General features: G+C 44.8%; 4 protein-coding genes across 4 annotated transcripts; 2 read left to right on the top strand and 2 right to left on the bottom strand.

The window, feature by feature from the left end:
* Positions 1-16: 16 nt before the first annotated feature.
* ins (preproinsulin) lies at positions 17-9,506 on the bottom strand. The gene is made up of 6 exons (XM_088397842.1): positions 9,385-9,506; positions 7,692-8,006; positions 1,400-1,587; positions 996-1,311; positions 743-930; positions 17-568 (listed from the first exon to the last, which is right to left on the bottom strand). Exons 5-6 carry the CDS (start codon positions 918-920, stop codon positions 399-401), a joined length of 348 nt encoding a protein of 115 aa, XP_088253968.1. The 5' UTR covers positions 921-930; positions 996-1,311; positions 1,400-1,587; positions 7,692-8,006; positions 9,385-9,506; the 3' UTR covers positions 17-398.
* On the top strand, positions 3,191-8,766 carry cdx1b (caudal type homeobox 1 b). The gene is made up of 4 exons (XM_088397836.1): positions 3,191-3,226; positions 4,807-5,683; positions 7,367-7,515; positions 7,709-8,766. Exons 2-4 carry the CDS (start codon positions 5,170-5,172, stop codon positions 7,895-7,897), a joined length of 852 nt encoding a protein of 283 aa, XP_088253962.1. The 5' UTR covers positions 3,191-3,226; positions 4,807-5,169; the 3' UTR covers positions 7,898-8,766.
* A 1,567-nt stretch (positions 9,507-11,073) lies between the features above and the next one.
* Positions 11,074-12,562, top strand: LOC148386850 (ribonuclease kappa-B). The gene is made up of 3 exons (XM_088397839.1): positions 11,074-11,373; positions 11,828-11,910; positions 12,090-12,562. Exons 1-3 carry the CDS (start codon positions 11,296-11,298, stop codon positions 12,232-12,234), a joined length of 306 nt encoding a protein of 101 aa, XP_088253965.1. The 5' UTR covers positions 11,074-11,295; the 3' UTR covers positions 12,235-12,562.
* Positions 12,563-13,110: 548 nt separating this feature from the next.
* On the bottom strand, positions 13,111-15,073 carry ndufa2 (NADH:ubiquinone oxidoreductase subunit A2). Its single transcript, XM_088397840.1, has 3 exons — positions 14,905-15,073; positions 13,955-14,061; positions 13,111-13,341 (listed from the first exon to the last, which is right to left on the bottom strand). Exons 1-3 carry the CDS (start codon positions 15,006-15,008, stop codon positions 13,250-13,252), a joined length of 303 nt encoding a protein of 100 aa, XP_088253966.1. The 5' UTR covers positions 15,009-15,073; the 3' UTR covers positions 13,111-13,249.
* Between the last annotated feature and the right edge of the window lie 54 nt (positions 15,074-15,127).

Below are 15,127 nucleotides of genomic sequence, written 5' to 3'. Positions count from 1 at the left end.
AAATAAAATATAAAAAATAAACAAGTATAGCTAGATTTGGTGTCATTTCTTTTGTTTAATGTTACCATCAACTTGAACTGATTGGCAAGCAACAACTTGAAACCTCTTCTGTGATCAAGAGTTCACAATTTACCAAACTGCTGCTTATTGTCAAGTGAGATAAGTTGAGTGCAACCATGCATTGCTCTTATCTCGAGTTTGGGCTCTCAAGTCAGAGCGATCAGCCCAACAACAGCTCGTATATCAAAAAGCTTGTAGGTCTGGTGGCTCCTATCTCAAGACAGCACTTTGAAGAAAAAAAGAAATAAAATGATCCAACGCCATCTTCAAACCTCTGTCAATTCAGAAAAGTCTTTTTTTTTTAGGAAAAAATAATGTCAATTTATTTTGGCTAGCGGTCAGTTGCAGTAGTTCCGCAGGTCAAAGATGTTGCACGGCTTGTGGCAGCACTGCTCCACAATGCCTATCTTAACCAACACCTCCATATGATCTTGGAGGCCCTGGAAGGCCAGCTCCACCGCCTCCTTGTTGCCGCCCGCTGCCACGCCAACCTTCGGCGGGAGGAAACCTGGCCGCATGCGCAAACAAACCACGCCATGATGACATCACACAAGCCAAGACGTCGTCAGGTCACGAGCAGCATTAACGACACCGTGTGTGTCTATGTGTGCATCGCCTGTGCGCGCGCTGTGCAATAGCACGGCACGTGATGACATCACGTGCAGGGCGGAGTCTGTCCCACCCAGCATGGGGTGCGCGTCCCTCTTGGGGTTGTAGAAGAAGCCGCGGTCTCCGCACACCAGAAAGAGGGCGTCCACCAGATGCGAGCCGCACAGATGCTGCGGGTCGACGGCGGCAGCGGGCCAGGACCCCGCCATCAGGACCAGTACGATCATCGCCCGAAGCCAGGACGACGCCATCGCGGGGCAGCTGAACAGGCGATGCACGTCATGCCCGCACACCTGTGTATTAGGCCGCGAGGAGGCGGGGCTTACCAGCAGGGTCCAAAGAGGGCGACGATGAAGAGGAGCTGAGAGGTGCAAGGACGAGCAAGCCACCAGGCAGACTTTTATAGCGCCAGGTCCCACCCGCTGCTCGTGCGTGGCGGCGCGCTTTTAGCAAGACAAACACCACAAATGAGGCGACTTGATGCGATGAACGAATATTGACTCACTTCCTCTGATCATCACCACATCTTCGACGGCCGATATTCAGCACGAGTCCTTGTCCTCGTGTCCGCGTCCCGCAACGGGGTCAGCCTCGAAATGACTTGGGTGATATTGAGGAGACCGGCGTTAGCTTCAAGTGGACCTGGAAAGCAAAAATGGAGGAAAACCTTTTGAGCAGACATTGATAGGCCCTTGTAGGTCTTGGCCCTCCAGCAGATTGTGGGCAACACCTTGTCTTTCATCAGTTGCTCGTTCTCAACTGTGCTCACGTGAAGCCCTTTGAGACCTTTCTGTGATTGAGGGCTGTAGAAATAAGCTTGACTTAAGAGCAGATTCTGAGCAGGTCCTCTTCCACCAGCTTTATCCAGCTGGTCCTGGCCCTGCAGCAGGTTCTTGCCCTCCGGCAGTTCTCGGTTCGCTGCATCATGTCCGGGTCCCAACCGAAAAGAAAGAAAAAAAGAAAAACAATCAATCCGATATACTATGTAGAGTGCGCCATTTTCCAGTGGCGCTAACCTCGGGTTCATTGTATTCTTTGACATATTTAGAAAAGCGAACAGACGGTCGGATGATGTCACTGGAAAATCAAGTCAAGAAAGAGAGAAAACACGCATGACCATGCGTCTCAGCAACATTCTGACACAGCTCACATTGAAAACCAAAGTCAACAGACGCCGTGACGACGTCATCGCCACAATGACATCTCCATGACGACGGGGTTGCACTTGGGATGCCGCGTAGACTTTCTCAGAACATTTTCATTTCAGAACAGTTAGTTAGTCCCCTTAGTCCAAAGGGTATCGAAAGCAATGAGTGCAAACAAAACTGGAGGCAGGGCAGATCAATGACTGAAACAATTGATGGATGCAAGACGATACACAGCCGCGGAAAAACTCGAGCAACCACCCCTGGGAAACGTCGTTTTAAAAGCATTGGGCAACAAAAGGTACATTTGTTTGGACCAATGTAACAAAAGCAGCTCATAAAAGTTAAATTTCAGTACTGATCGAGACATTTTCCAAAAGTTTTTTTTGATAATGACCAAAATGACCTCATAAATTCTTACAGTAATACGGTCGGCTTACACGTTTACGTCTGTGTCAGTTTGTCAATGGCCATACTTTTAGTGGCGCCAGACATTAATATGAGCAAGACAATGAACCAATCAACAATGGTGGTTTCCGTCATTGTTTTCCACGGACAGACGTCACGTGTTCAGCGTGTGAAACCTGCAGTACACAGGTGACCACACAGGGGCGCCAAACAACAAAGGACGCCTCAACCAAACTATACCCGACCGACAACTGTTGACCCTAACAAAGAAAATAATTAGAACCTGACCAGACCCAAATCAAGATCAGATCAGAGCCAAACCAGATCTCACTTGTACTTGCAGCTTACAACATCGTATGTTGACTTTAGCGTCTTTTTATCTTTGACCATGAGAGAGGAGCATCGCAACACGTCCAATCATGCAATACAGCCAGGGGTTGTAAACTATATTTGTCGGAGGGCCAGAATCTTATTGGGCGCCGGATCCTAACATATAAAGGAAATTTAAAAAAATCAAATTTGGCATGACATTCATTTTTTTTAATGTTTACATTTTATTTTCAATTTTGTTATAAAACTGAAGGCATTTTTAGCCTTCGCAATTTCCGTTGTTGCTGTTTTTAGTTGATTAAGTGTGGAACGCATATTTTCGTTTTGAGCCTCATAATTATGGAATCCGGTCGCGGGCCGAATTGGACAGTTCAGCGGGCCGGGTGGGTTCTGCAATAAAATACAGTATTCCGAAACCGTTATCGTACGATAAACTAAAAAAACTAAGATAAACCAGCACCAGTTCAAGGGTTAAAGCAAACGTTCTCGGTGAGCGGCATCAAAGTGTGTCAAGGAGGTTGTAAAAGACTTTAAAAAAAAAAAATCTTAAAAAAAAAAGTTGGGGGGGGGGGGAGTAGGAAAGGTCGTAAAAGATTTTACGACGGCAGCCATGTTGGCTTGGTTAATGTTTGAGAACGACAGGTGACAGAAAATGGATGTCCAGAAAAACACAGGTGCGCCTTATGACCTACAAACATATTTTTAATTGATTATTTTCATTTTTAAATCGAGATTCACTCTTTCGTCAAGCCAAAAGGCCCATTTTAAAATTTACTCAAATAATTGGAGCCCTAAAAGATCATTTTTATTTGTATGACCACAGTAAACAAACACATATATCGATAAGGCGTTTATATATTTTTGTTATTGAATTTACAATTATCTTTGCTTTTATCATTGCTATTATTGTAAATGATGTAATTATCCCATCTCGTCAAAATGCTGGAGCCCACCCACAACAACGATAAAAAAATAATAATATTAATAATAGTCATGATAAAAAGTTTAACTTTGATTTTTAAAAAAATATGTTGTATAATTTAATTAATTAAAACCGTTTTTACAATTGTATGTTTGGTCAGTTGAACGCAACTTTATAAAATGTTTTTACATCAAAGACGAATATTGATAATTTTATTAGCATGTCAAAGATTAACATATAATACTTAGGTAGAAACGGAGAAAAGTGAAAAAAGTGTGTGACTTTCATATACCTTTGTATTTGTTTTAACGTTTATAAAATAATTAGCGGCACTAAATTTGATGGCTTTCCTTTGAAGTACGACAAATTAATTGCACCACTAACAGGAGATAAATTAGGTGTTTTACACGCATGCACACGCGCGCGCGCACACACAGGTGAATAGTGTGTGTGTGTACCTAATAAAGTGTCTCTTTTGGGCCTCAGACAAAGAAAAGCCATGAGTGTAAAACAATAAAAAGCTAAACTCGTAAATCCATAAATCGTCAACAATGACTGGTCGCCGCCGCAAAATTTCACACGCTTCAAAAGGACAACCGAGACCGTGCGGTCAAGAACGGTGTCAATTGTTTTTCCTTCCTTTTACTGAAACTCTCAAAACAAGACATCAAGTGTGACCTTGAGACTATTCTGCTAACATTTTTCGCTTGATCTGTTTTGTTCGTTTTCTGACAGCTTCTCCTGTTTGCTGATCAATTCATTTGAGTGTGCAACTCCCAAAAATGTCAAAGAAAAAATACGCAATATGCTTTTAATTACCTGAATTATCAAAACAGTAACGTGGGCGATGAAGTTTCTAAAAATTGAAATAAAAACATTTGAGTTTCTAAAAATATCAGTTTGACTAGATTTGAACATCTCGAATGAAAAAATGAATTGTCTTATTTGAATTTACAAGATGAAAACAAATGATACAATAATAAACGATAGATGTTCTGAATTAATGAAATGGATTTTAAAATTTTAAATTTGGGGGTAAATACATCAAACAAAATATCAACGTCAATTGTCGTTAAATTGGAAAGTCGGTTAATAAAAAAAAAAGGCAGGCATGCAACGTTTGACTTTTCATGGCTATTGGGGACACGTCGGAACTAATGACACACATTGCAGCAGCCGATCATATGTATCATGCATGTAAAGTTTTTTGTTATATACAAAGTCAGAGTGAATGGGCTCTTTGTTCATGCATGTAAAGTGTGTGTGTAGATATGTTCTTTGTTGAAATTATAGCGATGAATTGGTTTTCCTGTGTTTCATGAAAACGTATAGCGGCACTACCAAAGTTGAAAGTTTTCCCGGGCTTGTGCGGATGCTCAAGATGAGGGAGGGATGGACGAAGGGGGATGTGGTTGCAGGTGAGCGCAATAAAGTCGGCCACGTGACCAGGCAGCATTATAAGGGGCCGCGGAGGTGCGCGAGGGGGGGCAGCAGTTGGAGACGCTCGGGCCTACGGACTCGGCCCGGCCACACGCGCGCGTCAGGCGAGAGAGCGAACGAGGGAGGGAGCTTGCCTTCTCCCCACACCCACACACGCACGCACACACACACACACACACACACACACGCACACACACACACACACACACACACACACACTCACACTCACACTCACACCCACACCCACCTGCCAACATGTACGTGGGCTACCTGCAGCTGGACAAGGACCCCTCCATGTACCACCAGAACCCCGGCAGCAGACATCCGGGTCTCGGCCTCAGCCCGCAACACTTTCCGATGCCCGGCCCGGCCCAGTACTCGGACTTTGCGGGCTACCACCACCCCCACCCCCACCCCCCTCACGGCCTCGCGGCAGACCCCCACCTGCAGGCCCAGCAGAATGCACCCGGCAGCGGGGCCGGCTGGAGCCCGGCTTACCCGGCCCCGCCTCCGCCTCCTCTCCCTCATCCGCCTCCTCACCCCGTGCAGCCCACCCGTGACGAGTGGGCAGCGCACCACTACGTGGCCGCCGGAGGCCCCAACCTTGGCTTCAGCCCTCCAGAGTTTGCCGGGCAGCCGCCGCCACCGCCCCCAACACTTCTGTCCGCCTCCCTCAACGCATCGGCCGGGCAAGGCTCGACCGGATCCCCGCAGAGGAGGAACGCCTACGAGTGGATTCGACGCGCCTCCACGCCGCTCGCCAACCCCAGTAAGTCGAGAGTGCACTATCGTCATCATTTTTATTGTTCCTATTAGTCGTCTGAATTTCACATTTAAATGAAGTCACTCTGAGTTTCTTATTGTATTTTGTATTTATATACAAAGTGGCAATACTATCGGCAAAATAATAATTACAATCATTCTAAATTGAGACTATTGTCTAGATTATTATTATTATCATTATTGTTATTATTATTATCTATTTAGAAAACATCTTATGGAACCCTGATACTAATGACTCTAACATATTTTTACACTTTCAATAAGAAACACAAGTAAACTTTCCTCATGACTGTTTGGCGTTGATTTGTATATGCCCTTTCTTTTCTCTAGCACGTCAGGTTTCCATCAGCAGCAGCATCATCACCATAATATAATAACAATAATCAATGTGAATTACAGCAATATATTTTATATTCATATTAGGGTTAGATTGAGCAACAGATTGCTTTTTTGTTGTTGACACGCTGAATGGTATAATCCGTCTTGCGCAAGCTTTTACCGTTCAAACTTCACCACAAAAAAATGAAAATGGCTCGAAAACCTGATGAACTAGGGGAAAACCAAGGCCTCGCTTCTCTTCTTCTTTTCCATTTTTGTTAAATTTACGCTTCTCAGAATGACATTTTGTCATCTTTAAAAAATGAATTCATCATGTTTTCTGAAAACAAAAAACAATATTGTTAACTAATTGTTATTCTTCTGTGTGATTAGTTACATCATGATGCAGTAACATATAAGCACCATTATAACTCATAACAATAGTTAGAATGTAGTTTTTATGTTAAAAAAAAAAAAGCATTCTTGAATAAACAGCCGAAATTACGTTTATAATTGTGGACATCATCTATGACAAAAATATTGACGACTGAGTGGCACCAGTTCAGAGTGTACCTCGGATGAGTATATACCGTGTGTAAACATTTTCCAATGTTCGATAGATAGATAGATAGATAGATAGATAGATAGATAGATAGATAGATAGATAGATAGATAGATAGATAGATAGATAGATAGATAGATAGATAGATAGATAGATAGATAGATAGATAGATAGATAGATAGATAGATAGATAGATAGATAGATAGATAGATAGATAGATAGATAGATAGATAGATAGATAGATAGACAGACAGATAGACAGATAGATAGAAGGGCACATGTGAATGCAGGTGAGGTGAGGAGTTATTTGTATTTGTTTTCTTGGGACTTTTTAACAAGACATCTGCTGATTGGGAGCCGCTGAGTGTGGGCTGTGTGTGTTTAGCATTAATTGTCAATCACGGCGCGCTAACGACGCGCTGATGCGTAGCAGATGGACTGAGTGAGCGCTGGGGATTCGGCCGAACCAAACGAACGCTAACGGGAAGTGGACTGCGAGTGCTAATACTAAGAGACGGTTGACAGGAAAGGGTGCTGAAAAGCTAAGAGGCAATTGCTTGCTTAACGCTAACAGCAAGATAAGTAGTACAAAGATAGTAAATGCTCAGAAAGCAGACCAGAGTCATTTCACGAGTGCCAAATCTGACATGGCCGAAAGGACGTCTTCCTGAGTACTACATGCTCCAGCAAGTTGACAAAAGTGACTTTCTGGGTGCCAAACGGGAAGTAGACAGGTATACTACGTGAATTCCTGCGTGCCAAACGCTAACAGGAAGTTTGGGCTTGCAGACGGGAAGACGCGGACAAAGGACAAGTACCGTGTGGTCTACACGGACCACCAGCGTCTGGAGCTGGAGAAGGAGTTCCACTACAGCAAGTACATCACCATCCGCAGGAAGGCGGAGCTCGCCAGCGCCCTCACTCTATCAGAGCGACAGGTGAGGCCGGCATTCTGCTCAAAAGTGCTGGCGGGCAACAAACGTGAGCGCAGCACGTAGTAAAAAAAAAAAAAAGGCTCAAATGGCCAAGTCCACCAGCTCGTTGTCAAGTGACTCAGGCGTGTTCCAACTTACAAGATCTCAGATGAGATTGGGGAACAGGTGTGTTCACTTACCTATTTGTGGCCTCCAGGTGAAGATCTGGTTCCAGAACCGGCGTGCCAAAGAGCGCAAGATCAGCAAGAAGAAGCAACAGCAGCAGCCCGCCTCGTCGTCCTCCGGCAGCGTCGCCATGGTGACCAGCAGCAGCAGCGGCCTGGTGTCTCCGTCCGGCCTGGTGTCGCCGTCCTCGCTGTCCATCAGCATCAAAGAAGAGTTTTGAACCCGCTTGCTTCCTGTGCTTATTCTTCTAAAGCCGCCTCCCCGTAGTGACTTGACCGCGGCGACAATGCGTGGCGACGATGACCACAAAGGAAGACGTCGGCGGGACACTGAAAAGAAAAACAATAGTTAGCGACATAAACATTCTGATGCTAAGTAGCGGTGAGGCTAGCATTTCACTGCATTACCACACTGTCATCTTGATGGTGGACTGGCAGATAACTAAATTAGCATATTAATGCTAAGTGACCATGAGGTTGACGACGTCTCAGCTCAGCTTTAACCAGTTGGAACATTAGTATGCTGAGACCGAGTGCAGAGCTAATAAAGCAAATGCTATTTATCAGTGCGACAAGAGGTTAGCAACATAGGCTAATGCTGTGAAACCTTGACACTACAACAGCTCTACAGTTAATTCACTGTATTACATGCTATTTGTGGGCAACATTAGCATTTTCAAGTTTTGCAAGCACTTGTGTGTTTTCTTTTTATCACAGACCCTTCCTGATTGGTCTGCTGGTTAGCGCTTTGCGAAAGGCCACCAGCAATCGTGACGGCGATGCCAAACATGTCAATCATTTGGATTTTCTTCAGATTGTTTGTATCAAAAGTAAAATGAACAAAAACATGGTTAGCCGGCCCCCCTCCCCACCCCCTTCCTTTTTTTTTTTTCTTCTATCGGCAGCAAGTTAGTTATATGATCTCGCGCACCCAGATAGCAGGATCCTTCATTGTGTTTGCTCTTTGGACACCACACCTCAACAGCCACTGCATGACTTTTGTGTGCAGAAGACCTTTGTCTTTTGCTCCATTTTGCCTCTTGGCATATTAGTAAAAGTCACCATTGCTGGTGAGTGTTTGGTTGTAGCTGTGTGTAGGTGGTTATCTAACGTGTTTCTTATGAGTGTTCACGCGCAAGTGTAGGCGCGTGCCAGTGCATACGTGTGCCCGTGTGAATACAGCCACCTTGATTTGAAGCCTCTTTCGTGTGCTTGAAATTGGAAAATAGCGAGAGCGCCAAGATTTGATCAGGACTTGCCGTGGCGTTTTGATATAGCTGCTTACATGCTAACAAAGTGGGCGGAGCTTCCCCTGTCCGCCCACCATAAAGTTTTATTGAGGATGATGACAATAAAAGGTTTTCACCACGGAGACACACCAATGTTTACTTGCCTGACCTTTCTCTTTGTCTCTTACGTGCACACATATGCTCACGCCATGCATGCAGCTATGTACGCACATGCATAAATTGTCAAACACACACACACATATGCTCACACACATATGCACACGAGCTCACACGCAGGACAGGTGCAAAACAATCGGGACAAAATGGCTGCCTGCGAGCTGGCTTCGTGGCCTTGATGCAGAATTGGTTGTTTTGGCAATTCAAGATGGCGACTGTGTGTGTGTGTGTGTGTGTGTGTGTGTGTGTGTGTGTGTGTGTGTGTGTGTGTGTGTCTATGCGCGAGCGTGTATGCGTCTGACCTTAGTTCAGGCGTTATGTCGTCCTCGAATGGCACAAAATGACCATGTTCCTTGCTGACAGACGCCATCTCATCTTGGACGCCAACGCGGGCGCCGCTCGTTTGCCGCCACATTGTGTAGCCTTTGAGAACAAACACAAATTGAAAGAACTCAGAATTATCAATGTGCTATACTTTCTTGCGTCTATTTGGGCACATCTCCTTCACAATAGAGACTATATCTAAGCACATTTATGAGGGATTCGTTAAAAAAAAAAAAAACATTTAATGCATAATACATTTATTTGATATATAAAGACACTTCATGAACATCCTGTGCACATTTCTACAAATTTACAGTATGTTCAAATTGCATGCATGGCATCTTAATACATTTGGATCCTTGTCAATCAATGCTGACATCTTTCTACACATTTCAAAACATTGATGATGTAGATCTAACTTTTGCCCATATTGCATATGCAAAAACATGAGTACGTATTTATGAAATATTTGACATTTGTACAGATACGTTTGTAATGTATACATATTCAAAGAATATTAACATTCGTGACACACACACACGATGGACATGCACAGTCGATGCGGTTATGACAGTTGGATACATCTATTACATGTATTCAATTCAGGACATACTCATACACACATTTATGACACACTTGTATGTATTGAGGACATTTATACACATTTATGACATGCTCTTTATGACATTTTTATGACACATTTACAACATAGTTATATCATCATGATTATGACTATGAAGCTATGTGGATGCGACATCTTGTCATTGTTGTTTCCATGGTTATCGAGTAGACGAAAGATGAAAAAGAGAGAAAACCCAATATCAAATTCTATGAGAAAAAATGTCATTTGCTCTGGGGCCACACCCACATGGTTGTAAAAGTTAATCATTGGACTACACACACACACACGCAGTACAGTCGCAGTTTTATGGTTGCTGCGGCAGAAGCTCACGCTGTGGGAAAAAAAAGTGAGTTCTCGCATGTGGGTTCAAGGGTCATATCACCAGGAAGTCAGTGCAATGTAATATGTAAGCAAGCAGTGAGCACGAGTGCGATACGATTTATCATCTATGCTTCTATCTATGCTGCTAGCAGTGTGCTTAATGTGTACGTTAGTCGAAATACTGTAATTGTGCTGACGTGTTTAAAATGTAGCGTATTTAATCAGTATAAATATGCATGCATGTGCGTTCTACGTGTAGCATAACTAGTGTAACACAGTAGAAGAGAATACTACATTATGATCGTGAACGGAGTAAAATACTTGTGTTGACGCCCCCTATCGATTGTTGTCCTCACTACATGAACACGATCAGTGATTAAACGTTTGAAGAAAAATAGAGGTTCCACCACAAATGCATCTTGACAAATAGATTCATGTCTCTAACAAAACCCTCGTATTTATGAGAATGAAATCAGGGCCCATTTGGCACGTGGAATTGAGGAGGTGTCGAAAATCTTGTGTAAATTCACTTTTAACATATTAAACGGTAAACGCCTAAATTCTACTCCAAATTAAGAATTGGCAGACGGCCAAAATCAGGAATCCTGCGAACCTTGACATTATTTCTTCACTGACTAATCTCCCGTAAACAAGAAAAGAGGACGCATCATGGTCATGTGAATGCTGATCGATCTACGCTTCCAACCGTAGGTGGCGGTAATGCGCCACCAACAGAAGACGAGCAAGAAGCCAATGCTGGCCGAGTATTGCCGAGTTCAGCCGAGCTCGCGGAGATTAGCTGACACGAAGCCTGCGTCGGCTCGGCCGTCGTTCTGCCTTTCGTCCTCCCTTCCTTGGCCTTCCTTCTTCAGCTGTTGTCGAAGGTCCATTAAGAGCAACAACACTCGTCGTCTTGGTCGTGTCGTGCGAGGGTTGAACGCGAAGGATGCCGTCGCTGCTCTTCTGCGGCCCTAAGATGGCCGCGTGCGGCATCGTTATCAGTATCTGGGGCGTCATCATGTTGGTGAGAGGCACGCAACTTTCTCCTCTGACGTTTTCTTTTTGTTTTGTCGTATGCTCTTTTCTATGAGTGCCATTCATTCGACTCCAGGTTATAGACGAAACCTTGGGCTTGTGACGTGATCACGTGACCCCCCCCCGTCTTCACGTGACCTTCTGAGAACAGGAAGTGGCAGAATGGCGGCGCCAGTTTGGAAAAATACCTCGGTGTCAAATCGGACCTTGAAAGTGGATGATTGTGAAAGCGTCCAAGTCGTGCTTTTTATTGGAAAGTTTTGTTCAGAATGAAAGTGGGGCATATTGCTGACAATTTTGTCAACTGAGCAATTTGTTTTAATGGCGAAGGAGAATCTATTGTGAAAGTCCTTGAATGGATCATTTAGCTGGGATTGCGATGCGATGAAAAGACAATTCTCCGGTGGCGTCGGGTCATTTTTTGGCCACGTTGTTTGTTTCAGGCCATGCTGGGAATCTTCTTCAGCGCCAAGTCGGCCGTGCTCATTGAGGACGTCCCGTTTACAGAGGAGGACATCCGCAACGAGTCAGTGCCGCCTGCCTGCCTGCCCGCCCACCTCCTCCTCCTCCTCCTCCTTCTCTTCCTCCACACTCCATTTCCATCCATATCATGGGCGAGAAGTCTGCAATTGAGACGGGTGCAATGTGTCGGGAGCCCGTTAGGTCTGGCAACGGGAAGTGACGTCACCCTTTGTCTCTCCGCAGCAAACAGCCTCCTCAGAACATCTACGGTCTGTACAGCCAAGTGGGCATCAACTGCTTCATCGCCGCCGCCATTTACGTGGCGGTGGGCGCCGTGGCGCTGTGCCAGGTTCGACTCAACAAGCGCCAGGAGTACATGGTGACCTAAGAGGTTGGCCGGCCAGTTGTCGCTGCCCCTTGGCGGGAGGAAGGAAGCCGTGTCATTTATTTCTGTGTTCATGTCGTCGCTGCTCTGTTGTGACCTCATCAGCTTTCACCCCTCCCCCTTAGTAGAAACCTCTGACAAAAAGTGTGGATGTCAAAATAAAGGTTTTGTGTGAATATTAAAATGACAAAAGAGCCTTTGGCAATAAATCTTGTTGCCAACGGTTTTAACCTTCTGGGCATGTGCTTCAAATATTTATCATAGCTGTCGATAGCTGTAAATACTTGTGCAAACGTTACAAAAATAAAAAGTTCATTTTGGTGCTCCTCAAGTCAATGTTCAAAAAGAGTAATCATTTGAATTTCAGATAAAAATTACATTTTTGAAGTCTCTCCACATACAGTGATATATATTTGAGAAACAGATAGGCATCAGAAACAAAACAGAACATTTTGTCTATTAATAATGACTCATTACTTAGGGTGGCATTGATAAGCTCATTAAACTTACTCTTTTGCTACTGTATCTCAATCGGTGTTTTGAGTCAATTAAGACAGTTTCACTGTCTGTGCATTTCCCATTGTTAAATGTCTAGCAGCTGTTGTATAATGCACGATAGAAATAAATTTGTATTGTCAATTTCCTGAATACAATCAATAGGTTGAGCTCAGATCACCGAGCAATAAGGGTAGCTTATTTGGGTGTTGAATCACAACACCACATATACGTACGCCATTCGTGAAAATGAGTTTGTCCGGTCCAGAGCAGAAAAAGCAATCTACGCTACGCTACGCTCTGCTGCCCTCTACTGAAGGTTCACCAGGACCAGCTGGTGCCACCCAAGTCAGTGTAGTTTTTTTGTCATCCATCACGTCCAACTCAATGGGCTGAATTTTATTCTAGTTTTACATGTACAACCAAAAAATATCCACTCGCATTTTTTTCTTATTCACATCAGTACATGACACGGCGAGTTTGTGCGTGTGTGTGGGTTGGGGGGGGGGGGTTTGCAGGTGTCTCACGGCTTGGCCTGAGCCAGCGTGTGCAGACTTTGGGCCACCTGGTCAAGGGACATATTGTCCAGAGAGACGCTGCGCTCCTTCCCCAAATCTGTCGGTAGACACAGACAACAAGCCCGGCGTCAAAGCACTACTTTGGGGCAGAACCGACAAGCCGACTGAGGCCTAATATGGATGGACTTTGCGCCAATGAGCACCCGATGTCAAACTATTACGAAAGAGAAAACGTTGCAGAATAGCCGTCCGGCTTTTTGCTTCCGCGGCGTGCTCCACAACTTGGGTGCTTTTCCACATTTTCATTCACAAGGCAGCGGGCGACCGCGCCCTCCTTCTGAAAAGTCTGCTGAGGCCCTCGAGGCAGTGAAGATTCCCACACGGATGTGCAAACAGTGTTGGCGCTTGGAAAATTGGCAAACTATTGTGTATTTATATTTTAAATATCATAAACAATATAACAATAACTGGCGACTACGGAAGACAAAGCCAAAATAGCAATATAACGTTTTTTGACTTTGTTGTATTAATATGTGAAAATCATGAATTCATCGGGGTTGTTTTGTTTTTTAAATACATCTGCCGATTAATCGGTTAACGGACTTGGAGTGAAACGAGTGACAGTTACAAAAGCACGCTGCCACTGATTCCGCAAATCGTTACATCTTCCAAAGGAATGTTCTCTCCCGCGATGCCTTGCGGCCACTCACCATAGCGGGCCCACAGCCGGGCTTCCACTCCGGAACATTCTCTGATCAGGATGGGGAAGTCTGCGTTGGCTTGCTTGAGAGCCACGTAGTGCTGCTCCACAAAGTCTCTGGAAAGCAAAGACAGCGGTCACAATGCGCAAGGCACAACATACGAGCAAGATGGACGATGACTTTTTGAGTGCAGCTTCATTTTTAGGTTTGAATTAAACAAACAAACAAACAAACATCACCGATATGTTTGATCGGTCTCAGAGCTTGCTCTCGGCTCGTACAACTTTAGAATCGGGCCGCAACTAAGGATGAATTGACGAACTTGTTAAATCCTTTGTCGATTCATTGAGGATGATTTAGTTTCTGCTTTGGTCCACAGAGTGTCCGAAACCAATGGCAATTTCCAAAGTAGATTATTAGTCTGCTTTCAAACTTGGGGGAAAGGTTCCAAATCCGAGGATTCGGACAATTTTAAGTTTGATGTAGTTTGTCATCAACTTCTCGTCCTTGTAGCCAAATAATTGGTTAAGTGCTGCACCTCTTGCGGGGACGGGGGCCACTTGTCGGTTCACGAGGCTGTTTCATGATTGCCCTTGGCAAGTCCAGTTCAAAGATCCAGACTGTTCCATTTGACGTGATCCGACCAACACACACACACACACACACACTAAACTGCTCTATATCTCGCCAGTCGTGTTTTGGTAGGCCAGCTGGAGAATCTTTATGGCACTTGCACAACATGACATTTTCTAAATACTTTGAGTAACCGAAGAAAATCTATCGCATTGTCTCTCTAAAATGGCTCGCGGTTTGGAAGGTGGCGTCAACTTTGACGCTAGACTGGAGAGCCGCGGCTAGGCTAAGCTAGCTACTGAACGATAGCAGGTCGGTGAGGACAGCGGAACATTGGCTATTAGGTCTCCGTGCAAACGTCGCCCGCGGGATGCGTGAGCTCTCACCTGGTTCCCTTGCTGGCTGCGGACGTTTGGCAGACGTGAATTCGGATTTCACGGAGATTTTTGGACAACGCGGAGCCCAAACCTCGGACGACGGCGGCCGCCATTTTAAAAGAGCTTAAAGTGAAGACCTATCCAAAGTCACCGGCTGCCTCCTACATGACGTAATTTCCGGTTACGCGGCCCGGGGAGGTGGAGCTTCCAGGGCTTCGAAGGACCGGCTGCA

Source organism: Syngnathus floridae, chromosome 15, assembly GCF_059516105.1.
Source record: "Syngnathus floridae isolate MCC-2025c chromosome 15, RoL_Sflo_1.0, whole genome shotgun sequence".
In the NCBI taxonomy this organism is placed as follows: Eukaryota; Metazoa; Chordata; class Actinopteri; order Syngnathiformes; family Syngnathidae; genus Syngnathus; species Syngnathus floridae.
The sequence above is the reverse complement of the archived record's forward strand: the minus strand, read 5'-3'. Positions and strand labels throughout refer to the sequence as shown.

What these genes read in the sequence shown, in the direction of transcription:
- cdx1b (XM_088397836.1), top strand. Translation starts at nt 5,170, where the DNA reads ATGTACGTGGGCTACCTGCAGCTGGACAAGGACCCCTCCATGTACCAC. An exon ending in CACGCCGCTCGCCAACCCCA is followed by an intron (nt 5,684 to 7,366) that starts GTAAGTCGAGAG and finishes TTGGGCTTGCAG; the next exon opens with ACGGGAAGACGCGGACAAAG. An exon ending in TCACTCTATCAGAGCGACAG is followed by an intron (nt 7,516 to 7,708) that starts GTGAGGCCGGCA and finishes TGTGGCCTCCAG; the next exon opens with GTGAAGATCTGGTTCCAGAA.
- ins (XM_088397842.1), bottom strand. Translation starts at nt 920, where the DNA reads ATGGCGTCGTCCTGGCTTCGGGCGATGATCGTACTGGTCCTGATGGCG. An exon ending in GGACGCGCACCCCATGCTGG is followed by an intron (nt 569 to 742) that starts GTGGGACAGACT and finishes GCATGCGGCCAG; the next exon opens with GTTTCCTCCCGCCGAAGGTT.
- ndufa2 (XM_088397840.1), bottom strand. Translation starts at nt 15,008, where the DNA reads ATGGCGGCCGCCGTCGTCCGAGGTTTGGGCTCCGCGTTGTCCAAAAAT. An exon ending in GCAGCCAGCAAGGGAACCAG is followed by an intron (nt 14,062 to 14,904) that starts GTGAGAGCTCAC and finishes TTTGCTTTCCAG; the next exon opens with AGACTTTGTGGAGCAGCACT. An exon ending in CCGGCTGTGGGCCCGCTATG is followed by an intron (nt 13,342 to 13,954) that starts GTGAGTGGCCGC and finishes GTCTACCGACAG; the next exon opens with ATTTGGGGAAGGAGCGCAGC.
- LOC148386850 (XM_088397839.1), top strand. Translation starts at nt 11,296, where the DNA reads ATGCCGTCGCTGCTCTTCTGCGGCCCTAAGATGGCCGCGTGCGGCATC. An exon ending in TCTGGGGCGTCATCATGTTG is followed by an intron (nt 11,374 to 11,827) that starts GTGAGAGGCACG and finishes TGTTTGTTTCAG; the next exon opens with GCCATGCTGGGAATCTTCTT. An exon ending in GAGGAGGACATCCGCAACGA is followed by an intron (nt 11,911 to 12,089) that starts GTCAGTGCCGCC and finishes GTCTCTCCGCAG; the next exon opens with CAAACAGCCTCCTCAGAACA.